This window comes from Crotalus tigris, unplaced genomic scaffold (assembly GCF_016545835.1).
Source record: "Crotalus tigris isolate CLP2741 ecotype Arizona unplaced genomic scaffold, ASM1654583v1 scf7180000021643.52994198:917841, whole genome shotgun sequence".
Classification (NCBI taxonomy): domain Eukaryota; kingdom Metazoa; phylum Chordata; class Lepidosauria; order Squamata; family Viperidae; genus Crotalus; species Crotalus tigris.
Window position 1 is genome coordinate 643,253 of NW_024098611.1, and position 24,996 is coordinate 668,248.

The following is a 24,996-nucleotide window of genomic DNA, read 5'->3' on the forward strand; positions in this document are numbered from 1 at the left end:
CCCGAAGGCCGGACAAGAAGCAACGGATGGAAACTAATCAAGGAGAGAAACAGCCTGGTACTAAGGAGAAACTTCCTGACAGTGAAGACAATTAACCAGTGGAACCACCTGCCTCCAGAAGCAGTGAATGCTCCAACACTGGAAGTTTTTAAGAAGAGACTGGACAGCCATTTGTCTGAAATGGTGTAGGGTTTCCTGCCTGAGCAGGGGGTTGGACTAGATGACCTCCAAGGTCCCTTCCAACTTTTATTTATTTATTTATTGATCATCACACAGTAAGCCAGATGTTCGGACTGGATTTGGCCTTTTTGTCTACCTATCGAGCCCTTCCCAAGGACCTGGGAAAGGCAGATGTGGATGTTAGATGGTATTACAGATCTTGTCGCAGGATGGAAGCAGTTCCTAGTAAGGCCGCCTTTTGCAATTGACGACTTCTTCTTCTTCTTCTTCTTCTTCTTCTTCTTCTTCTTCTTCTTCTTCTTCTTCTTCTTCTTCTTCTTCTTCTTCTTCTTCTTCTTCTTCTTCTTCTTCTTCTTCTTCTTCTTCTTCCTACTACTACTATTACTACTACTACTACTACTATTACTATTAGAACCACAACTGTGCCCAAAATGTATGTTGCTAAGTGAGACGGATGGTGATTTTTTTTCCAGGCCGATGGTTTACAGGTGGTGCTCCAGATGTTTTTGGATTCCACCCAAGGCACCTATGACGTACATTGATGTACCACCACAATGGAACCCAAAATTTCTGTTGCTAGAGTGAAACATTTGTTAAGTGAGTTTTGCCCTGTTTTACGGTCTTTCTTGCCACTGCTGTGAAGTGAATCACTGCAGTGGATAACAAGATTGTTAAGTGAATCTGCTTGTCAGAAAGGGGTAAAAAAGTGATCACGTGACAGCCCCCCCAGGACACTGCGACCGTCGTAAATGTGAGTTGGTTGTCAAGCATCCGAATGTAAATCACGTGACCCTGGGGATCCTGCAGCAGTGGTCATAAGTCTGAAAGATGTCCATGAGTCAGTTTTTTCAGCGCCGTTGTAAATTCCAACGATCACTAAGTGAACTGCTGTTAAGTCAGGGATGTCCAGATTTGGTTTCTCAAATTGAGAGGGTGGGAGAAACTGGCGAGTGGATGAATGAGCTTTGGAAAAAAAATCAAGTGGATTCCCCCCATGTAGAGACTAGACAATCACCTGTCTGAGATGATATAGGTTCTCCTGCTTGAGCAGGGGGCTGGACTAGAAGACCTCCAAAGTCCCTTCCAGCTCTCTTCTCTTCTCTTCTCTTCATTATTCTCTTCTCTTCTCTTCCTTATTCTATTCTATTCTATTCTATTCTATTCTATTCTATTCTATTCCTTATTCTATTCTACAATCTATTCTATTCTATTCTATATTGTATTCTATTGCTTTCTATTCTATTCCTTGTTCTATTCCAGTGGTTCTCAACCTGTGGGTCGGGATCCCATTTGGGGTCGAACGACCATTTCACGGGAGTCGCCAAACAAGGCTGTCCGCCATTTTTTCCCCCTTTTCTTTGGCCACGCCCCTGGCACCAGGTGATGTATAAGTGGTTGGGGGTCACCACAACATGGGGAACTGTATTATGGGGTCGCGGCATTAGAAAGGTTGAGAACCACTGTTCTATTCTATTCTATTCTACAATCTTTTCTATTCTATATTCTATTCTATTCTATTCCTTATTCTATTCTATTCTATTCTATTCTACAATCTATTCTATTCTATTCCTTATTCTATTCTATTCTACAATCTATTCTATTCTATCCTATTCTATATTCTATTCTATTCCTTATTCTATTCTATTCTATTCTATTCTATTCTATTCTGTTCTGTTCTGTTCTATTCTATTCTATTCTATTCTATTCTACTCTATTCTATATTCTCTTCTCTTCTCTTCTAAATAAGGCTAAACAAAAGCTGACATGAGGAATTCTGGGTGTTGCTCTGAACTTGCTTGTTTTCTTGCAGACATTTCATTGCCCAACAAACATCATCAGTGCTAGAAGAGAGTGATGTACAGACAGGAAAATGAGAAGAACTGGTGTGTTTGTGTGTGTGTCCTGGGTGCTCTCTGAGCTTGCTGCTTTTCTTACAGAGGTTTCATGACCCAAACTAAAAGTGCTAGAAGTGAGTGGGGTGTACAGACAGGAGGAGGAGGGGAACTGTGTGGGCCTTGGGGGTGAGCTTGCTTTATTCCTTGCACACGTTTCATTACCCAACTAGGTAACATCATCAATGCTAGAAGCAAGTAGGGTGTACAGACAGGAGGAGGAGGGGAACTGTGTGGGCCTTGGTGCTCTCTGAGCTTGCTTGATTCCTTGCAAACATTTCATGACCCAGCTAGGTAATAGTAGTAAAGTTGGAAGGGACCTTGGAGGTCATCTAGTCCAACCCCGTGCTCGGGCAGGAAACCCTACACCATTTCGGACAAATGGCTGTCCAGTCTCTTCTTAAAAACTTCCAGTGTTGGAGCATTTACTGCTTCTGGAGGCAAGCTGTTCCACTGATTAATTGTTCTCACTGTCAGGAAGTTTCTCCTTAGTTCTAGGTTGCTTCTCTCCTTGAGTAGTTTCCACCCGTTGCTTCTTGTCCTGCCTTCAGGTGCTTTGGAAAATAGCTTAATTCCCTCTTCTTTATGGCAGCCCCTGAGATATTGGAATACTGCTATCATGTCCCCCCTTGTCCTTCTCTTCGTTAAACTAGACATACCCAATTCTAGCAACCGTTCCTTATATGTTTTAGCCTCCAGTCCCCTAATCATCTGTGTTGCTCTTCTCTGTACTCTTTCTAGAGTCTCAACATCTTTTTTACATCGTGGTGACCAAAACTGGATGCAGTATTCCAAGTGTGGCCTTACCAAGGCATTGAAGAGTGGTATTAATACTTCACGTGATCTTGATTCTATCCCTCTGTTAATGCATCCTAGCACTGTGTTGGCCTTTTTGGCAGCTGCAGCACACTGCTGGCTCATATTTAAGTGATTGTCTACTAGGACTCCGAGGTCCCTCTCACAGTTACTACTATTGAGCATGGTGCCACCTATGCTGTACTTGTGCGTTTGGTTTTTCTTGCCTAAATGTAGAACCTTGCTTTTTTCACCATTGAATTTCATTTTGTTAGTTAGTGCCCAGTGTTCAAGTCTGTCCAGATCCTTCTGTATCTGAAGCCTGTCTTCTGGAGTGTTGGCTATTCCTGCCAGCTTGGTGTCGTCTGCAAATTTGATGAGTTCCTAGCAAGGAGTGCAATTTGCTGTCAGTTTTATATTCTAGTAGTGGCTTGTGTGTCAGGCAAGCTCAGAGAGCACCACAGACCTCTGACGTCAACCCTGAGCTACAAATTTATTAACGCAGTGGTTCTCAACCTTTTTAATGCCGCGACCCCCAACCGGTCGTAAGTCGAGGATTACTGAACCGGTCGTAAGTCAAGGACTACTCAACTGATGCAGCACCGTTTGCAGACTGGGACTTTTGGCGGGCTCAGCAGGACAGAGACAGCCTGGACAATTCCTATTGGCTTTTGAAAGCCAACAGAATTAGACTCTATTCAAGAGAGTCTATTCTATTGGCTTTCAAAAGCCAATAGAATAAAAGGGAGTAGCACAGCTAAGGAAAAGGGGGGAAAAAATGGCGGACTGCGTTGTTTGGCGACCCCCGTGAAATGGTCGTTCGACCCCGAATGGGGTCCCGACCCACAGGTGGAGAACCACTGTATTAACGGCTGCTGTGTTTGTGTTCGGTGTCCTGTAGGAATCCGAGAGCAGCAAAAGTTCTGCCTTTTTAATCCGATCGGGTCCTTGGAGATGGTGCTGCAGATTCCCAATCCTGGCTTTCCTGCAATCTTTGAGAATCCAGCTGTCCTTTCTTTCCTCAGCTATGGAACCCAGACCGTGCCCCCCCCCGCGATTCCTATGCATTGGGCCAACTCCTCCTCTTTTTAGCCCCAGGTCTGGGGCCTAATTGGGAAGGTGGAAGAATTTTAAAACCAGGAGGTGCATTTGTGCATTCACTTCGTGCCTGCTGGAAGCCACGAAAAGGCTGTCCGCACGCACGCCCTGCCCTTTTGCTTCTCTCCACCCTGGATCTGGAGATCCTCTTTGGATCTCCCGCTCGATTGCACGGGATCTCCCCCCCCCCAGAGAGAGGTAGTAGACTCTCAGGGTCCTTCCTCAGAGGGCCTGCAGCCCTCCCCTCCTCCGGCTGCTTTTCAGGGTCAGTTCCCCCCTGGGTCCGACTTTCGGTTTCCACCCTGCAGCTCTTGGTGGGCCTAGCTGGGATTGAATCTTAGGTAAGGACCTGGTGGGTTTCCATTCTCTCCATTTCTGCTTTTGGGGGGGGGTTCTTCTTTCCCCCTTGCCTTATTAAGGGTCCAGACCAGAGACCCCCCCCTACTATCTAAGCAACCGAGGTCCATTCACTCCAACGCTTCTGCCTGCCATTGCACTCCCAAAGCTTCACCTGAGTTAATTCTCACTCCAAAGTGGGGGGGGGGTGTTGAGGCTGCCTTCCTGGATTGCAAAGCCAAGCCCCCACCTCCTTCCTCCCCCAGGGTCTTTCTGCGGGGGGGGGGGGGCAGAGAGGAAGGCCTCCGAGGCACAGAAGTGGAAGGGGGGGAGTGCCACTTCCTTAGGGCAAAGCCCCCTCTGCCTTTACCTCAATCCTGCCTCACCCCCCCTTCCAGGCTGTTTGCGGGGGGGGGGAGGAGGAGGAGGAGGCCTGGCCTGGCATCTCCTCCCTCCCCCCCTCCCTCCCCCCCCAGCAGGGAAGCGCATTCACCTGGAGATCCGCCTCTTTGTCCTTGCACCGGACCAAAGAAGGATTATGGAGTTGGGGGGGAAGGGGGGGAGGGAGGGGAGGGGTCGGCGGGGGGGGCGTGCTCGGCCACCCGATCCCCTCCCCCTCCCGCCTGCGGGGGGAGGGGTCGCCCAACCCCTCCCTCCTCCTGGGCGAAGCGCAGGCGAGAGGAAGGCGCAGCGCCTGCAGGGTTAACTCGCCGCCCAGGTCTGCCGACGTCGGGCTGGGCTTGCCCGTTTCCGATTCGAAACCCGGGAAAAAGTCACGCCTGGCGGCGGCGGCGGCAGCAAACCAACCAACAGGTAGGCAGGGGCGGCGCGGGAGCCGCAGGAGAGGAAAAAGCAGCCCGGCCGGCAGAGGCTGGAGGAGAAACGCAGCGCTGCGGAGGAGGAGGAGGCGGACAAGCGGAGCAGATCCGAGCCGGCGCTAAAGAGGGGAAGGGTCCCGGCCCGGCGGCTTTGTCTGGCTGGGGGCAACGACCGGCTCTGGGCGGTGCCAGCTTGAGAGCCCCCCCCCTTTCTTTCCCTCCCAGCGCGCCCCCTTTGATCCGGAGGGCGCCCCCTTGGCTGTGCCCTGCAGAGAGAGAGAGAAAGAGGGGAGCGGGGGGGGGCCGCCTAGGCTCTGGGGAAGACCCCTCCCCGCATCTGCCTCCCCCCCTGCCTGCCTCCCCCCCCACGCCTCCTGCAAACACCCCCTCCCACGAAGGGGCGGACGGGCATCCGCGGAGCGCATCCTCGCGGGTGGGAATTGGGGGTGGGGGTGGGGGTGGGGGGCGAGCTGGCTCCTGCCCTGCCAAGCCAGCCTCGGATTTCCTGGTCGAGAAGGGCACGACGACCCTGCGAGGTAGGTAGGTCGTAGTCGGTGTGTGTGTGTGTGTGTGTGTGTGTGTGTGTGTGTGTGTGTGTGTGTGGGTTTCCCGGAGGGGCAACTCCGTGGCTTGAGCACGTTGCGGCCTCCTTGGTTTTTCTCTTACTCCCTCCCTCCCCATTTTCTGCTGGAGCCCCCCCCCCGGTGGAGAATGCAAAGCGTATTCCCCTCCCCATTCCGCGCAGGCGGAAAGGGGTGGTGGTCGCCTGCCCCCCCCCGCATGCCCGCTCCGGTCAGTCTCCGAGGGATGATCCCCCCTCCCCGGCCATAGGAGCGGGTGGGGGGCGACCACCCACCCCCCTTCCTGCTTCTTTCCACGTGTCCTGCGAGTCCAGCTGGCCGAAACTGGCCCGGGATTCCACATCTGGGCTCGGGTCACGTGCTGGAACGTGATCCGAGCCCCGCTTTAGCACTTCGAAGTCTCCTGCTCGGTCGGACCAGCCAAAGATCGCATCAACTCGGTCGGGTGGAGGCTTGCGCTGCTGGGTGTGTGTGTGTATGTGTGTGTGTGTCCCAGCCCAGGAAAGAGTGATGGGAGTTGTAGTCCAGCACCCCTAAAGGGCCTCAACTTTAGGGAGGATAATGGATGATAGTTACGCCAGGGAAGGTGGAGGTTGTGTGTGTGTGTGTGTGTGGGCAATGTGTCTTTTTACACTTAAAGGTGAGTCTGGCCTTGTGCGTCTGCAGCCAAAAAAGCTAACGCAATCCTGGGTTACGTTAACAGGGCTAGGATCAAGATCATGTGACCTGTTAATACTGCTTTACAAGGCTGAGTAAGGCCCCACCTGGAATCCTGCATCCAGTTTTGGTCACCACCTTACAAAAAAGAGGTTGAGACTTTGGAAAACCTTTTGGAGAAGAGCAACTAAGGTGGTCAAAGGCCTGGAGAGTAAAACATATAAAGAACGGCTGTGGGATTTGGGAATGGCTAGTCTAGAGAAAAGAAGGACTGGAGGGGGGGGGGGGAGAGAACACGATAGCAGTATTGCAATATTTGAGGGGCTGCCCCCCAAAAGTGGGGGGTCAACTTATTCTCCAAAGCGCCTGAAGGCAGGACAAGAAGCAACAGATGGAAACTCATCAAAGAGAGAAGCAACCTGGAACTAAGGAGAAACTTCCTAACAGTCAGGACAATTAACCAGTGGAACAGCTTGCCACCAGAAATCGTGGGTGCTCCATCACTGGAGGTTTTAAAGAGGAGTTTTGACAGCCATTTAGCGTTTGTCTGAAATGGTCTAGGGCAGGGGTAGGCAACCTTGGCTCTTTTATGACTCGTGGACTTCAACTCCCAGAATTCCTGAGCCAGCCATGCTGAGGGGAAAGGGAGAGGTTTCCAAGCTGAGCCATGCTGGCTCAGGAATTCTGGGAGTTGAAGTCTACGAGTCATGAGGGGGCCAAGGTTGCCTACCCCTGGTCTAGGGTCTCCTGCCTGAGCAGGGGGTTGGAATAGAAGACCTCCAAGATCCCTTCCAACTCTTGTTATTCTGTTATTCTTCCTTCCATCCATCCATCCATCCCTGGAGGTTTTCAAGAAGAGACTGAACAGCCACGTGTCTGAAATGGTCTAGGGTCTCCTGCTTGAGCAGGGGGTTGGACTAGATGACCTCCAAGCTCCCTTTCATCTCTATTCTGATTGAGGATTGATGAAATGCTAAGCCAGAGGTCCAAGCAGGTTCTCTGTTTCCCCAAAAGGGTACAACAGTTCCCATGTTCCTGGCCGCAAGTACAGGTAACCGTTGACTTATTCCTCTAGTGATTGTTTGAAGTTACGACAGTCCTGGAAAAAAGTGATTTAGGTCACTAACTGAAGAACTGCAGTGATTCACTTCCCAACGGTGGCAAGCAAGGTCGTAAGATGGGGCAAAACCCGCTGAACAAACGTCTCACTGAACCACATACATTTTTGGGGCTCCATTGTGGTCGTAAGTTGAGGACTACCTGTCCGAGCCATCATAGGGACTAGTCTCATGACTTGCACTTACTTGGCTGTGGCTGATGGGTGTGGGTGTGTGTGTCACAGGGTATCCCTGGGTGGCTTCAGGGCAGTCTTTGCCTTTTTATATCCTCTTTACACTGGCCTCCCCAAATCTGGTGTCCTAGAAGTGGGGGATTCTGGGAATTGTAGTCCAGAACTGCAGGGACCATTCAGACTGGAGAAAGCTGGTCTTACCCGTTTCGTGTGAGCTGCTAAATATGTCCAATCCTCGGCTTATGACAACAATTGCTTAGCAAGGGAGTCTTGCGGTTATGAAGCACGTTGGGCTTACCTCTGTTAGAATAGAATAGAGCTGGAAGGGACCTTGGAGGTCTTCCAGTCCAGCCCCCTGCTCAAACAGGAAGACCTATACCATCTCAGACAGGTGAATGTCTAGTCTTTTCTTAAAAACCTCCAGTGGTGGAGCGCCCACGATTTCTGGTGGCCAGCTGTTCCACTGGTTAATTGTCCTCACTGACTTTGCTGCTCAGAAAGTGGCTAGGAAGGTGCCAAATGTTGATCACCTGGCCACAGGGTGCTGGTTGCAGGATTTGCTGAAACAGTTGTAAGTGTGAGGACTAGCTGTATGGCAGTGGTTCTCAACCTGTGGGCCTGGACCCCATTGGGGGTCGAACGACCATTTCACGGGGGTCGCCAAACAACGCAGTCCGCCATTTTTCCCCCCCTTTTCCTTAGCTGTGCTACTCCCTTTTATTCTATTGGCTTTTGAAAGCCAATAGAATAGACTCTCTTGAATAGAGTCTAATTCTATTGGCTTTCAAAAGCCAATAGGAATTGTCCAGGCTGTCTCTGCCCTGCTGAGCCCGCCAAAAGTCCCATTCTGCAAACGGTGCTGCCCCAGTTGAGTAGTCCTCGACTTACGACCGGTTGAGTAGTCCTCGACTTACGATCGGTTGGGGGTCGCAGCATTAAAAAGGTTGAGAACCCCTGCTGTATGGGGATCAGTCTTTGAGTGGAGATGAGAGTTTGCAAAATAATGAAAAGATTTGTGCGGCAGCAGCTGCCAAAAAAGCTAACACAATCCTGAGTTGTATAAACAGAGGCATAGAAATAAGATCACGCAAAGTATTAGTACTGCTTTATAAAACCCTAGTGAGGCCACACCTGGAACACTGCAGCCAATTTTGGTCGCCAAAATTATAAAAAAGGCGTTGAGACTTTGGAAAAAATCCAGAGAAGAGCAACTAAGATGATCCAAGGAACTAGAGACTAAAACATACAAAGGACGGCTGCAGGACTTGGGTTTGGCCAGTCTAAAGAAAAGAAGAAACGGGGGTGACATGATAGCAGTGGTCCAGTATCTGAGGGGCTGCCCCAAAGAAGAAGAGGGGGTCAAACTATTCTCCAAAGCACCAGAGGGAAGGAGGAGAAAAAATGGTTGGAAACTGATCAAAGAGAGAAGCAACCTGGAATTAAGGAGAAACTTCCCGACAGTGAGGATAATTAACCAGTGGAACAGAAGTTGCCTCCAGAAATCCTGGGTGCTCCATCACTGGAGGTTTTTTAAGAGACCTGATAGTCACCTGTCTGTGACGGTATAGGTTCTCCTGTGTGAGCAGGAGGCTGGACTAGAAGACCTCCAAGGTCCCTTCCATCTATTCTATTCTGTTCTGTACTGTACTGTACTGTACTGTACTGTACTGTACTATACTATACTATTCTTTCATTCTGTTCTGTTCTATTTTATTCTTTGTAATTCTGTTCTGTTCTGGTCTATTCTTAATTCTATTCTATTCCTATTTCTATTCTATTCTATTCTATTCTATTCTATTCTATTCTATTCTATTCTATTCTATTCTACTCTACTCTACTCTACTCTACTCTACTCTACTCTACTCTATTCTTTTCTATTCCATATTCCATATTCCATATTCTATCCCATAATTCTATTCTATATTCTATATTTTATATTCTATATTCTATTCTAAATTTACCGCAACCTGCAGGGCATAGAGCATAAAACATTCGTCCTGAGGCTTTTTAGGCTTGTTGGACACCTCACCAACCTCCCAAGAACAGCTCCCCTGTCTGTGGATGATGGAAAGTGTGGCACAAAGAAGAGGAGGTCAAGCTATTCTCCAAAGCACCTGAAGGCAGGACAAGAAGCAACGGATGGAAACTAACCAAGGAGAGAAGCAACCTGGAACTAAGGAGAAACTTCCTGACAGGGAGAACAATTAACCAGTGGAACCACCTGCCTCCAGAAATGGTGAATGCTCCAACACTGGAGGTTTTTAAGAAGAGACTGGACAGCCATTTGTCTGAAATGGTCTAGGGTTTCCTGCCTGAGCAGGGGGTTGGACTAGATGACCTCCCTTCCAACTCTATTCTGATTGATTCTGATTGAATAAACTTTGGGAGGCGGGGAGTGGGCTGCTACAGAGAGTCCAAGGAGGCAAACCAGAGGTCTGGATTTTGGAGGATCAGAATTGTGCAACCTTGCAAATGGGGGCTGCAAATCTTCTATCAGAGACCTTTGTCATAGCCACCCTGTCTTGCCTTCATTGCTGGTTAAACTCAATGGGGTGGCTTCGTTTATTTATTTAGCTTGGTGAACCAGGATAGATGCAACTCTGGACAGAACTGGACTCCTTTCTTTGTGGCTAGCTAATGGCCCTGCCCTAAAAACGTGGATCTGGAGACGGGTGTGTGAAGATAAACATTACAATTGGAAGGAGTCATGAGAGCATTCAATCTAACTAATCTAATCTAACTAATTCAATCCAGTCTGGACAAAAGAAGGAGGGGGGGGGGACGACATGATAGCAGTATTCCAGTATTCCACAAAGAAGAAGGGTGGGGTCAACCTATCCTCCAAAGCGCCTGAAGGCCGGACAAGAAGCAAAGGATGGAAACTAATCAAAGATAGAAGCAGACTAGAATTAAGGAGAAACTTCCTAACAGGGAGGACAATTAACCAGTGGAACAACCTGCCTCCAGAAACGGTGAATGCTCCCCACAACTTTAAGAAAAGACTGGACAGCCGTTTGTCTGCAATGGCATAGGGTCTCCTGCTTGGACAGCGGGCTGGATTAGCAGACCTCCAAGGTCCCTTCCAGCTCTATTCCGATTCTGATGACTAAATGGGGAACTGGATCCACAGTCTCAGTGTTTCCAACCTTGGTCTCTTTTAAGATGGGTGAACTTCAACCTTCTGAGCCTAGTTGTTTTCCTGGAGACTTTCATCACCCAATAATGTCCTACCCAACCTTCTAGCATTGGTGATATGTAGTTGGGTCATACGACGTCTGCAAAAAAACTACAGGTAGTCTTTGATTTATAGCAGTTTATTTAGCGACTGTTCAAATTTACAACGGCACTGAAAAATGTGACCTATAACTGTCTTTTCAGAATTACAACCTTTGCAGCATCCCCCTCCCCTCCCAGTCACATGATTTAAGAAGAGACTGGACAGCCATTTGTCTGAAATGGTATAGTTTCCTGCCTGCAGGGGGTTGGACTAGATGACCTCCAAGGTCCCTTCCAACTTTATTATTATTATTATGATCATCGCACAGTCAGCCAGATGTTCAGACTGGATCTGGCATTTTGTCTACCTATCGAGTCCTTACCAAGGATGGTGATGATGATAATGATGATGATCATCATCATCATCTAAATTCAGGCATTTGGGAATTGACTCATATTTATGTCCTGGGGTCATGTGATCCCCTTTTGCGACCTTTGGACAAGCGAAGTCAATGGGGGGAGGATGGATTCGCTTAACAACCAGGTTACTCATTTATCAACTGCAGTGGTTCACTTAACCGCTGTGGCAAGAAAATAAGAAGTGTCTTGTTTAGTGACAGGAATGTTGGGCTCAATCGTGGTTATAAGTTGAGGACTCCCTTTACCAGGGGTAGGCAACCTTGGCTCTTTTATGACCCATAGATTTCAACTCCCAGAATTCCTGAGCCAGCCACGCTGAGGGGAAAGGGAGAGGTTTCCAAGCTGAGCCAGGCTGGCTCAGGAATTCTGGGAGTTGAAGTCCACCAGTCATGACGGGGCTGTAGTTCCCCCATGCTGGCTCAGGAATTCTGGGAGTTGAAGTCCATGAGTCATGAGGGGGCCATTGTTCCCTCATGCTGGCTGAGGAATTCTGGGAGTTGAAGTCCACCAGTCATAAGGGGGACATAGTTCCCTCATGCTGGCTCAGGAATTCTGGGAGTTGAAGTCCACGAGTCATAAAGGGGGGCAATGTTCCCCCATGCTGGCTGAGGAATTCTGGGAGTTGAAGTCCACCAGTCATGAGGGGGACATAGTTCCCCCATGCTGGCTGAGGAATTCTGGGAGTTGAAGTCCACCAGTCATGAGGGGGACATAGTTCCCCCATGCTGGCTGAGGAATTCTGGGAGTTGAAGTCCACCAGTCATGAGGGGGCCATAGTTCCCCCATGCTGGCTCAGGAATTATGGGAGTTGAAGTCTACGAATCATAAAAGAGCCAAGGTTGCTTACTCCTAGCCTAGACCAAGCTTGCAGAGTCAGCAAAGACCCCACAAGGCTAAGCAGCTTTGATTCTTTCAGTCTCTTGTTTTATTCTTCATGCTCCGTGCCTTTCTCTGAACCCCTTTTCAGTTTCTCTCCCTCTTTCCTCACCTCTGGGCCACAACCTGGTTGTGAGACTCAAGCTGAAGATCTGATCAAAGCCGTATCAACAGCCCTCCCATTTAGAAAGTCTACTGCTTCTGGATGCCCCCATTAGAATAGAATAGAGCTGGAAGGGAGCTTGGAGGTCTTCTAGTCCATCCCCCTGCACAAGCAGGAGAGCCTATACCATCTCAGGCAAGTGACTGTCCAGTCTCTTCTTAAAAATCTCCAGTGATGGAGCGCCCACGATTTCTGGTGGCAAGTTCCACAGAGGCGTGTGGCTGTGCCGGCTTTTTGTGACATCAACAACGATCGTTCTAGTTTTTGTTATACCAGTTCACCAATCCCTCTTAAGAGTAGAATTTAGGGGCCAGAAGCGATCCACTTGATCTTTCTCTCTCTCTCTCTGATGTGGTGAGGAATCATCAGTGAGCATTTGTGAACAACATCAAACCAGTCATATAGATCTACTTAAGTCGATTTGTCCTCTTTCCATCCCTTATAGATGTCAGCTTGTGCTCTCTGAATTTGGTTGTTTGTTTGCTTGCAGACGTTTTATTATCCAAGTAGGTAATATCATCAGTGCTAGGAGAGGGGGGGCTTTGTGGAGAGGAGGAGGAGAACTCTGCAGTCTTAGGTGTCCTCGGACTGGCTGTTTTCTTGCAGATATTTCATGACCCAACTAGCTAGCATCATCAGTGCTAGAAGGGAGGGGGGTTTGCACAGAGGAAGAGGAGGAAGAGGAGGATGATTGTGGTGTCCTTGCTGCTCTCTGAGCTGGCTTTTTTCTTGCAGACGTTTCATAACCCAATTAGGTAGCATCATCAGTGCTAGAAGGAAGAGGTGTTTGCAGAGAGGAGGAGGGGGAGGAGGAGGAGGAGGAGAGTGGGGTCCTTGGTGCTCTCTGAGCTGGGTGGTTTTCTTGCAGATGTTCCATAACCAGATTTATCCCAAAGGTGCTTTTCAAAAGCCAACTAGACTTTCTTGTTTTTTTTCCCCTTGAAAAAGGTTCGCTGCTCATATGAAGAACTGAACTGAAGCTTCTTGGGTGAAAAGTTATAAACATTTTCCAGGAAAAAAAACAAACAAACCCCAAAACAAGAAAGTCCAATTTTGGGACAGCCGTGACCTGGATGATTGAGAATCTCCATAGATAGACAAACTAGGTGACATCAGCCTCGCCCCCTTATAGCACTGATGAAGTTACCTAGCTGGCTCATGAAATGTCTGCAAGAAAACCACCTGGCTCAGCTGCTTCAATTAATGTAGGAATCCAAAGATCGTAGCTCTCAGGAAGGGGATGAGATTTCACAAACCCACCCCGTCCCAACTTGGGGCTCAATATCATTTCAGTGATGCTGACCATGTTTTTTCTCTTGCATTCGTCAGAAGAGATCTTCTTACACACAATGCGTTCTGACAGGTAACAGAATAATAACAGAGCTGGAAGGAACCTTGGAGGTCATCTAGTCCAACCCCCTGGTCATGCAGGAAACCCTGTACCATTTCAGACAAACGGCTGTCTGGTCTCTTCTTAAAAACTTCCAGTATTGGAGCATTCACCGCTTCTGGAGGCAGGTTGTTCCACTGGCTAATTGTTCTCACTGTCAGGAAATTTCCACTTAGTTCTAGGTTGCTTCTCTCCTTGATGAGTTTCCATCCGTTGCTTCTTGTCCTGCCTTCAGGTCCTTTGGAGAATAGGTGGACACCCCCTCTTCTTTGGGGCAGCCCCTGAAGTATGGGAATACTACTATCATGTCACCCCTGGTCTTTCTTTTCTCTAAACCGGTGGTTCTCAACCTGTGGGTTGGGACCCCATTTGGGGTCGAACGACCATTTCACGGGGGTCGCCAAACAACGCAGTCCGCCATTTTTCCCCCCCTTTTCCTTAGCTGTGCTACTCCCTTTTATTCTATTGGCTTTTGAAAGCCAATAGAATAGACTCTCTTGAATAGAGTCTAATTCTATTGGCTTTCAAAAGCCAATAGGAATGGTCCAGGCTGTCTCTGCCCTGCTGAGCCCGCCAAAAGTCCCATTCTGCAAACGGTGCTGCACCAGCTGAGTAGTTCTCAACTTACAACCAGTTGAGTAGTCCTCGACTTACGACCGGTTGGGGGTCATGGCATTAAAAAGGTTGAGAACCACTGCTCTAAACTGACTAGTTTGATTGGTTTGATTAGTCTCTTCTTAAAAACCTCCAGTGGTGGAACACCCACAATTTCTGGAGGCAAGTTGTTCCACTGGTTAATTGTTTTCACTGTCAGGAGGTTTCCACTTAATTCCAGGTTGCTTCTCTCTTTGATGAGTTTCCATCCATTGTTTCTTGTCCTGCCTTCAGGTGCTTTGGAAAATAGGTGGACCCCCTTTCTTCTTTGGGGCAGCCCTGAGATATTGGAAGGCTGCTATCATGTTACCCTTCCTCTTTCTCTTCATTAAACTAGACCAGGGGTAGTCATCCTTGGCTCTTTTATGACTTGTGGACTTCAACTCCCAGAATTCCTGAGCCAGTCATGCTGAGGGGAAAGGGAGAGATTTCCAAGCTGAGCCATGCTGGCTCAGGAATTCTGGGAGTTGAAGTCCACGAGTCATGAGGGGGCCATAGTTCCCCCATGCTGGCTCAGGAATTCTGGGAGTTGAAGTCCACCAGTCATAAAAGAGCCAAGGTTGCCTTCCCTTGAGATAAACATACCCAATTCCAGCAACCGTTCTTCATATGTTTTAGCTTCCCGTCCCCTGAACATCTTTGTTGTTCTTCTCTGCACTCTTCCTAGAGCAGTGGTTCTCAACCTTTTTAATGCCACGACCCCCAACCGGTCGTAAGTCGAGGACTATTCAACCGATCGTAAGTCGAGGACTACTCAACTGGTGCAGAATGGGACTTTTGGTGGGCTCAGCAGGGCAGAGACAGCCTGGACAATTCCTATTGGCTTTTGAAAGCCAATGGAATTAGACTCTATTCAAGAGAGTCTATTCTATTGGCTTTCAAAAGCCAATAGAATAAAAGGGAGTAGCACAGCTAAGGAAAAGGGGAAAAAATGGCGGACTGCGTTGTTTGGCGACCCCCGTGAAATGGTCGTTCGACCCCAAATGGGGTCCCAAACCACAGGTTGAGAACCACTGGACTAGAGTCTCCACATCTTTTCTTATATCCTGGAGACCAAAACTGATTAGGCAAAGAAATGATAGATCTCTTTCCCTCTAAACTGGCCAGTTCCTGAGACTGGCCATGATTCCTCTAGACCAGAGGACCCCAACCTTTTGGGCACCAGGGACCGGTTCCATGGAGATAGATTTTTCCACGGACCGCAGAGCGCGTGGTTTCGTGTGCTGCCTGCATCCCGCGGATGGGGCTTAGCTTGTTCGTGCGGCCCGGCCCAGTTGCTGGCATGCCGTGGCCCGGTACCGGTTTACGGATCGGGGAGGGGGGTTGGGAGACTCCTGCTTTAAAGGACAAAGGTCTTCAGTAGATTGCAATGCTGTGTACAGACGTGCAACTCTTCCTAAATGAAGGGAAGCCGGGAAATGGCTAAGCTGGAAAACAGACGTTTCCTGCCACCGGAGGCCTTCTGGTGATAACGTGGTTATATCAAGGAAATGGGGAAGGAACGCAGGTGGTGGGGGGGAGAGACTTCCAGCCACATCCTCTGCTGGGGGAACTGAGTGAAGCATGATGGGAACTGGGGTCTTTTTTTTTTTGAGGGGGGGGGAGGGTGGGTAAATCCAGGAAAAGACCCCGATTTTAGGCCTTCCAGTTTTCCCAAGCTGGACATTTACAGGTCATCCTTATCAAATCAAATCAAATCAACCTTTATTGTCAAAGTACAACATGTGTACAATGAGATTGGCTGAGCCTCCCTTTGTGCACCCCCCCCCCAACACAACTTAATAGCGACAACACACACACATTCTTATTGCACCGTGTGAACTTATTGCACAACGCGCCGGCCCCACAAGTCTATCATACGTAGGACCACAACTGAGCCCCAGATTTTTGTGGCTAAGTGAAATGTTTGTTAAGCGGGTTTTGCCCCATTTTACAACCTTTTCTCGACGCAGTCCTTAAGCGAATCCCTCTGGTGGTTAAATTAGTAGCACGTTTGTTAAGCCAATCTGGCTTCCCCATTTGACGTTGCTTGTCAGAAGGTCACCCAGGACACTGTGACTGTCATAAATGTGAGTCCGTTGCCCAGTGTCCGATGTGATGCTGGAGCAACGGTTGTAAGTGTGAAAAACAGTCATTTTTTTAAAAAAAGTGTGGTTGTAACTTCCAACCGTCGCTCAATGAATGGTTGTGACTTAAGGACTAGCTGCATTGCTAAGCGAGACACGTTTAAGCGAGAGTTTTCCCCCCGGTTTGTGACCTTCCTTGCCAGCGTTGTTAAGTGAATCACTGCCCTTGCTAAGTTACTTTCCCGGTTGTTAAGTGGATCCAGCTTCATCAGAAGATCGCAAAAGGAGATCACGTGACCCACCCCCTCCATGGACTCTGCAACCCTCACAAGTACATGCCAGTTTCCGAGCCTTTGGATTTTTGATCACGTGACCGTCGGGATGCTGCGACGGTCATTAAGTGTGAAAAAAGGGTCACAAGTGACTTTTTCCAGCAGTGCCTTTGCAACTTCCAATGAGTGAATCCAGAATTTGCTCCCATTTACAACAGTAATTCAGGTTTTTTTTTTTTTGCACACCATGATTACCCTCCAGGGCTGGCTTGACCTCTTTATGATGAAGATGGCATGTAGGCAGCGTGGCATGGAAAAGATTGTGTGTCTCTCCATGTGTTGTGTTGTGTTGTGTTTTCAGCCTCCAGGCCCATATACAAGCGCCTCTCTCTTTGAATATTGTTTGCCGGAAAACCCATTTTAATTTTGTTTTTATTTATTTTTTTTCCCTCTTGTCTCTTGCAATCAGCCCAAGGAAGTTTTGCTTGCCTGGGCAGATCCCTTTTGATCTGGGAACCTCTGCAGGATCAAGGCAAAGAACTGGAGGCTTTGTTCCTCCCCCTTCCCTCCCCTCCCCCAAACACACAAGGGCTCACTTCCTACTTCCCTTTTTGCCTGGCCTTTGTGAGTCCTGGGATCGGGGAGTGGTGCCCCCCTTTAAAATAATCAACTGAAAGTTTGTTTTGGGGGGGCAGTGGAATTAAGACCCTTTTAACTTTCGCAGGAGGTTGCAGTCTTTGCCAATAAGCGTTAACTGTAGCAACCTTAAGATGAGTGGACGTCAACTCCCAGAATTCCTCAGCCAGCATGGCTGGCTGAGGAATTCTGGGAGTTGTGATCCACCCAACTTAATAGCGGCTAAGTTTGAAGATGAGTGGACTTCAACTCCCAGAATTCCTCAGCCAGCCATATGTTGAAGTCAACCTACCTTAAAGTGGCAAAAGGTTGGAAACGCTAGTCTAAATAGGCTAGCATCGAGATTTTGCTTAAGAGTTGAAGCCCACCCATGTTAAAAGATGCTGGCTGGGAAATTCTGGGAGTGGAAGTCCAAACATATTAAAGCATGCTGGCTGGGGAATTCTGGGATTGGAAGTCCACCCCTTTTGAAGCATGCTGGCTGGGGAATTCTGGGAGTTGAAGTCCACCCCTCTTAAAGCATAATGGCTGGGGAATTCTGGGATTTGAAGTTCCCCCATTTTAAGGCCTGCTGGCTGGGGAATTCTGGGAGTTGACGTCCACACATATTAAAGCATGCTGGCTGGGGAATTCTGGGATTGGAAGTCCACCCCTCTTAAAGCACACTGGCTGGGGAATTCTGGGAGTTGAACCCCCATCTTCAAGCGTGGCTGGCTGGGGAATTCTGGGAGTTGAAATTTGACTCAACTTGCAAAAAACTCTTAAAATGGGAACATAGCCCCTGTGGGGGTGAATGCTCTTAAACTGGGATCAAAGAAAATGGCAGATCTTTGTCGTGTTGAGTGTCAGTGGGTGAAATCTGGGTTTGGCTCAAGGTTGTCTTCCTGGAAAATCTCTCCGGCAGTTGAGAAGATGAAGCGAGAGAAGAACGCCAGCTGGACGATGGAGGGGGAGGAAGATCTGGTCTTGGTCAACGGGAACTGCAGCGACTCGGACCCTCCCCCCGAGGAGAAAGACCACACAGGTATCTCTGCGGCCCAGAGGCCATCAAGGGTTGGGGCAGCCTGGAGCTCCCTCTTTGCTCCTGTGGTCATTAGTCCGGTTCTGGAAGATGGGTGGGCTGGGCTTGCCTTGGTCTGGAGCAGGGGTAGGCAACCTTGGCTCTTTTATGACTCGTGGACTTCAATTCCCAGAATTCCTGAGCCAGCATGGCTGAGCTTGGAAACCTCTCCCTTTCCCCTCAGCGTGGCTGGCTCAGGAATTCTGGGAGTTGGAGTCCACCAGATGAGGGGGCCATAGTTCTCCCATGCTGGCTCAGGAATTCTGAGAGTTGAAGCCCACCAGTCATGAGGGGGCCATAGTTCCCCCATGCTGGCTCAGGAATTCTGGGAGTTGAAGTCCACGAGTCATAAAAGAGCCAAGGTGGCCTATCCCTGGTCTGGAGGATAAGAGGGAGGGAAGGAAGGAAGGAAGGAAGGAAGGAGGGAGGGAAGGAAGGAAGGAAGGAAGGAAGGAGGGAGGGAAGGAAGGAAGGAAGGAGAGAGAAGGGATGGAGGATAAATAGGAGTGGTTGGAAAGAAGGGAAGGGAGGAAGGAAGGATAAAGAGGGAGGAAGAAAGGAAGAAAACAAGAGGGAGCAAGAATAAAGAGGAAGAGGGAGAAGGAAGGAAGGAGGGATAAAGGGAGGAAGAAATGAAGGAGGGAGAAGGTAGGAAGGAAGGAGAATGGCAGAAGGAAGGATAAAGTGATGGAGGAAGAAAGGAAGAAAAGAGAAGGGAGAGAGGGAGAAGGAAGGAAAGATAAAGAGAGGGAGGAAGGAAGGAAGGAGAATGGCAGAGATTTGGCTTCATGACCCTGGGCATGACAAGCTTGTCAAATTGGGTGCGACTCTGATAACAACCATCTCACTTAGCGACAGAAGATCTGGCTCCACAATGGTGTTTGTAAGTGGAGCACCACCCGCATTTTGTGAATCCAGGAACTGCCTCCAGAGAGTTGCAGGCACGTGGGGCATCCGATGGGCTTCAGAACTAGACATCTACAATTGCAGGGAAGAAGAAGAAAAAGAAGGAGAAGAAGAAGGGTGGGAGACCACCAGGAGATCTTTGAGTGCCGTCAGCTCGGCAGGCAGGCCGGCGAGCAGGAGTGGGAACTTCCAGGGCTGAAATCCTTGGGGAAAAACCAAATTCGTTGAACTGGCTTAGAACTGGGAAGGTGTCCGGGTTTGTGGTTCACCCTGGGCGGGTTCCTGCAGAAAGGAAGTCGCGGGTGTCAAAAACGCCAGGTGCGGCACCTGTTGACTGACAATTCCTTTGCACAGATGCCAGCCAGGCGGAAAGTGTGACTTTCCAGACAAAGAAGGAGGAGGAGGAAGAGGCTGATGACATCCCCAAGCAAGGCTGGGAGGTGAGCCAAGGACAGGTGTGCCGTCCAACGCCAGGATGCCCCAGTTTGGGAGAACCAGTTTGGGCACCAGGCTAGAGAGAGGGAGATTGTGAGTTCTAGTCCTGCCTTAAGGACGAAAGCTGGCCGGGTAACTTTGGGCCAATTACCAGGAGACGTTGAGTTCTAGTTCCGCGTTAGGCACGAAAGCCGTCTGGGTGACATTCGGCAAATCACTGGGAGATGGGCGTTCTAGTCCCACCTTAGGGTGACTTTGGGCCAATCACCAGGAGACGGTGAGTTCTAGTTCCGCGTTAGGCACGAAAGCCATTTGGTTGACACTGGGCGAATCAGCGGGAGATGGTGAGTTTTAGTACTGCCTTAGGCACCAAAGCCAGCTTTGGGCCAGTCACCAGGAGATGAGAGTTCTAGTCCCGCCTTAGGTATGAAAGATGGCTGGATGACTTTGGGCCAATCACCAGGTGATGGTGAATTCTAGTCCCGTAATTAGGCACGAAAGCCACTTGGGTGACATTGGGCGAATCACCGGGAGATGGTGAGTTTTAGTACTTCCTTAGGCACAAAAGCCAGCTGGGTGACTTTGGACCAATCACCAGGAGACTGTGAGTTCTAGTCCCACCTTAGCCCTGAAAGCCAGCTGGGTGACTTTGGGCCAGTCACCAGGAGATGGTGAGTTCTAGTCCTGCCTTAGCCACAGAAGCCAGCTACATGACTTTGGGCCAGTCCCTCTCTCACCCCAGCCCACCCCACCCCACAGGGCTGTTGTGTGGAAAATATGTGTGTCAAATATGTTTTTTGAAAAATAATAAAGACGGGCTTACAAATAAATAAAGGAATGTCCGTATAATTCATGGGTTTTTGGGGAGCACTAGAAACTGATTTTTCCCTGGGAGTGACGTTTTGGGGCCTAATCTTCCCATTTCCGATGAGAGGAAGGCTAGAATTTAAGGGACCCCTATTCTCTCGGTTTGGGGGTCCAGGTGCTTGGATCCTAATGCTTTTCTCTCCCCCTTTTTTTTGGGTGGTTTTCCAGATCCCGTTGCGAGGAAACGCCGGCTGGGAGAACAGCCTGAGACAGAAACCGCCGCCCCGGATCGTCTTCCAGGCTGGGCCCGCTTCGCAGGACAGGAAGCCCAAAGACGACGTAGAAAGCATAGAAGGTTTCAAAGAACGTCACAAAATCAGGGTAGGTGGGGGGGTCTCCTTTTTTTGAATTTAACTCAAAACCAAGGAGAAGAATACAGTCAGTCCTCGTATTACAACAACTCGTTTAGCGACCGTTCAAAATTACGACGGCACTGAAAAAGGGGACTTAGGACCGTTTTTCACGCTTAACGGCCGTGGCAGCCTGCCCCATAGTCACGGGATCAAAATTCAGATCCTTGGCCACTGATTCGTATTTATGACGGTCGCAGGGCCCCCGGAGGTCACGTGATTCCCTCCCCCTTTGTGACTTTCTGACAACCACACAACTCAGCAACCACACAACTGATTCAATTAACAGCCTTAAAAAGGGGGGAGAACATCCCTTAACAAGCGTCTCGCTTAGCAGCGTAATTTTTTTGGCTTCATCGTGGTCATAAGTTGAGGATGACCTGTATGCAACCTTATAAAAGCAGCCGGAAAAGAATGGAGGAAAAAGTCCTCGTTTTATGACCATTCATTTAGCAACCAGTGGAAGTTCTGATAGACTTATCTGGGGAGGGTACATGCAAAGTGGATTTGATGTTCCAATGGTCCAAGCCCCCTCCCATTCAAATGACCCCCATATGGGTGCTTAGCCATGCCACCTTCCTAGTCCTTTGCAGCATCTCGCAAATTATGACCACGTTTTATGACGGTTTTGCCTAAAACTAGAAATAAACGCCGCTTAATAGATAAGAGCCAGCCGTGTGCTCCAACTGCCAAAAGAGCCAGCACAGTGCTGGGCTGCATTAACAGAGGGATAGAATCAGGATCACGTGAAGTGTTAATACCACTTTACAAGGCCTTGGTAAGGCCACACTTGGAATACTGCATCCAGTTTTGGTCACCACAATGTAAAAAAGATGTTGAGACTCTAGAACAGTGGTTCTCAACCTGTGGGTTGGGACCCCATTTGGGGTCGAACGACCATTTCACGGGGGTCGCCAAACAACGTAGTCCACCATTTCCCCCCCCCCCTTTTCCTTAGCTGTGCTACTCCCTTTTATTCTATTGGCTTTTGAAAGCCAATAGAATAGACTCTCTTGAATAGAGTCTAATTCTATTGGCTGTCAAAAGCCAATAGGAATTGTCCAGGCTGTCTCTGCCCTGCTGAGCCCGCCAAAAGCCCCATTCTGCAAACGATGCTGCACCAGTTGAGTAGTCCTCGACTTACGACCGGTTGAGTAGACCTCGACTTACGACCGGTTGGGGGTCGCGGTATTAAAAAGGTTGAGAACCACTGCTCTAGAAAGAGTGCAGAGAAGAGCCACAAAGATGATCAGGGCACTGGAGGCTAAAACATATAAGGAACGGTTGCTGGAATCGGGTTGGTCTATTTCAGGGATAGGCCACCTTGGCTCTTTTATGACTGGTGGACTTCAACTCCCAGAATTCCTGAGCCAGCATGGCTCAGATTGGAAACCTCTCCCTTTGCCCTCAGCATGGCTGCCTCAGGAATTCTGGGAGTTGAAGTCCACGAGTCATAAAAGAGCCGAGCTTGCCTACCCCGGTCGTTAAGTGAATCCAGATTCCCCATTGACTTTGCTTGTCAGAAGGTTGCAAAAGGGGATCACGTGACCCCAGGGGACACGGCGACCGTCATAAACATGAGTCGATTGCCAAGTATCTGAATTTTGATCACGTGACCACAGGAGATGCTGCAACAGTCTTAGACATGGAAGCCGGCTGTGTGACTTTGGGCCATCACCAGGCGACGATGAGTTCTAGTCTCATCGTAGTCATGAAACCCAGCTGTGTGACTTTGGGCCAATCATCAGGAGATGCTGGGTTCTAGTTCTAGCATGGCTGGCTGGGGAATTCTGGGAGTTGGATGTCCACACAGCGTAAAGTTGCCAAGGTTGCAGACCCCTGCTCAAGAGGAGATGAGAGGGTCGTTTGGCAGGGTTTGTTTTTTGATCGAGTCACCCTCCTTCTGTCTCTTTCGCGTCGTTTCTGCGGAGCGTACTCATTTTTTCCCCTTCCTTCCCAGCACTCCAAGAGGCTTTCTGGATTTCTCCAGAAAAACTACTCCGAAGAGGAGATTTCCAAGCAGAAGGAGAACACCCAGGTCCCGAACGGCTGTGAATACCGAACATTGAGAAAGATGGAAGAATATCAGGTGGGAGCACACCGGGGGTGGGCTTCGGGAGCGAATTTAACCATCTTTAAAGGAGACGCCCCCTGTTGTTATTGGCAGAAATGAGGGGCGTCCAAAACGGTTTCAAGATTTAAGTTTTAGCCAAACATCCACTCCTTCTTCAGGCAGTCCTTGACTTACGACGACAATTGAGAGCAAAATTTGTGTTGTTGAGACACACGTTCGTTGAGTTTTGCCCCTCATTTTACGACCTTTCTCGCCACAATTGTTAAGGGAATCCCTGCAGTTGTTAAGTGAGTCACAACGGTTGTTCAGTGAATTTGGCTTCCCCCACTGACTTGGCTTGTCGGAAGGTCGCAAAAGGGGATGACGTGACCGCTGGGGACGCTGTGCAACCGTCATAACTACGAGTCAGTTGCCAAGTGGCGGAAATCTGATCCCAGGATGATGGGATAATGCAGGAACGGTCGTAAGTGTAAAAAACGCTCACAAGTCCCTTTTTTCAGTGCCGTGGTAACTTTGAACGGTTACTAAAGGAACGGTTGTAAGTCGAGGACTACCTGTGAATGGATAAGCCATCCTGAACATCCAGTTTAAAAATGGAGAACTCTGATCTGGATCCTGATGTAGCGCTGTTCCAGGGGTAGGCAACCTCGGCTCTTTTATGACTCATGGACTTCAACTCCCAGAATTCCTCAGCCAACATGGCTCAGCTTGGAAACCTCTCCCTTTCCCCTCAGCGTGGCTGGCTCAGGAATTCTGGGAGTTGAAGTCCACCATTTATAAAAGAGCCGAGGTTGCCTACCCCTGCTCAAATGCCTGAATTTTGATCACGTGACCATGAGGAAAAATATTTAAATGTTTAAACCAGGGGTCTTCAAACTTGGCCCTTTTATGACTCGTGGACTTCAACTCCCAGAATTCCTGAGCCAGCATGGGGGAACTATGGCCCCCTCATGACTCGTGGACTTCAATTCCCAGAATTCCTGAGCCAGCATGGGGGAACTATGGCCCCCTCATGACTCGTGGACTTCAATTCCCAGAATTCCTGAGCCAGCATGGGGGAATTATGGCCCCCTCATGACTCATGGACTTCAACTCCCAGAATTCCTGAGCCAACGTGGCTCAGCTTGGAAACCTCTCCCTTTCCCCTCAGCATGGCTGGCTCAGGAATTCTGGGAAAGTCCAGGAGTCATAAAAGAAGCAAGGTTGCCTACCCCTGCCTAAATGCCTGAATTTTGATCACGTGACCATGAGGAAAAATATTTAAATATTTAAACCAGGGGGGGGCTTCAAACCTGCCCCTTTGATGTCTGGTGGACTTCAACTCCCAGAATTCCTGAGCCAACTTGACTCAGCATGGAAACCTCTCCCTTTCCCCTCAGCATGGCTGGCTGAGGAATTCTGGGAGTTGAAGTCCACCAGTCATAAAAGAGCCCAGGTGGCCTACCCCTGTGGCTGTTCCAATATGGAAATTGAAGATACATTATGTCTGCAGCATTTCCCCAATCTATTTAAAGAAGCGATCCGGTCGAAAAATAAGATGCGCTTAACTCTTGATAAATCCACGCTGCCTTCTGGGAATTTCTGCCTAATTTTTAAGGGGCTTCTTGATTGAATTCTGTATGGTCTGTGGTAAAATCTTCCCAAATATTGATAAAGAGAGTTTTGTCTAATGGTTTAGGCTAGAAAATGGGAGACGGTGAGTTCTAGTCCCGCCTTAGGCATGAAAGCCAGCTGGCTAACTTTGGGCCAATCACCAGGAGACGGTGAGTTCTAGTCCTGCCTTAGGCATGAAAGCCAGCTGGGTGACTTTGGGACAATCACCAGGAGACGGTGAGTTCTAGTCCCGCCTTAGGCTTGAAAGCCAGCTGGCTAACTTTGGGCCAATCCCCAGGAGACGGTGAATTCTAGTCCTGCCTTAGGCATGGAAGCTGGCTGGGTGACTTTAGGCCAGTTACCTGGAGAT

General features: G+C 49.1%; 1 protein-coding gene across 3 annotated transcripts in view; it reads left to right on the top strand.

Annotated features, from left to right (window-relative positions):
- Positions 1–18,145: 18,145 nt before the first annotated feature.
- DNMT3B (DNA methyltransferase 3 beta) overlaps positions 18,146–24,996 on the top strand; it is a 38,260-nt gene continuing 31,409 nt past the window's right edge. For all 3 annotated transcript variants that reach the window (XM_039318904.1, XM_039318906.1, XM_039318905.1), the window contains exons 1-4: positions 18,146–18,365; positions 19,662–19,747; positions 20,778–20,930; positions 22,920–23,048. In XM_039318904.1, the coding sequence (XP_039174838.1) occupies positions 18,161–18,365; positions 19,662–19,747; positions 20,778–20,930; positions 22,920–23,048 (573 nt within the window). In that variant the 5' untranslated portion in view covers positions 18,146–18,160. The remainder of the gene's footprint in view (positions 18,366–19,661; positions 19,748–20,777; positions 20,931–22,919; positions 23,049–24,996) is intronic.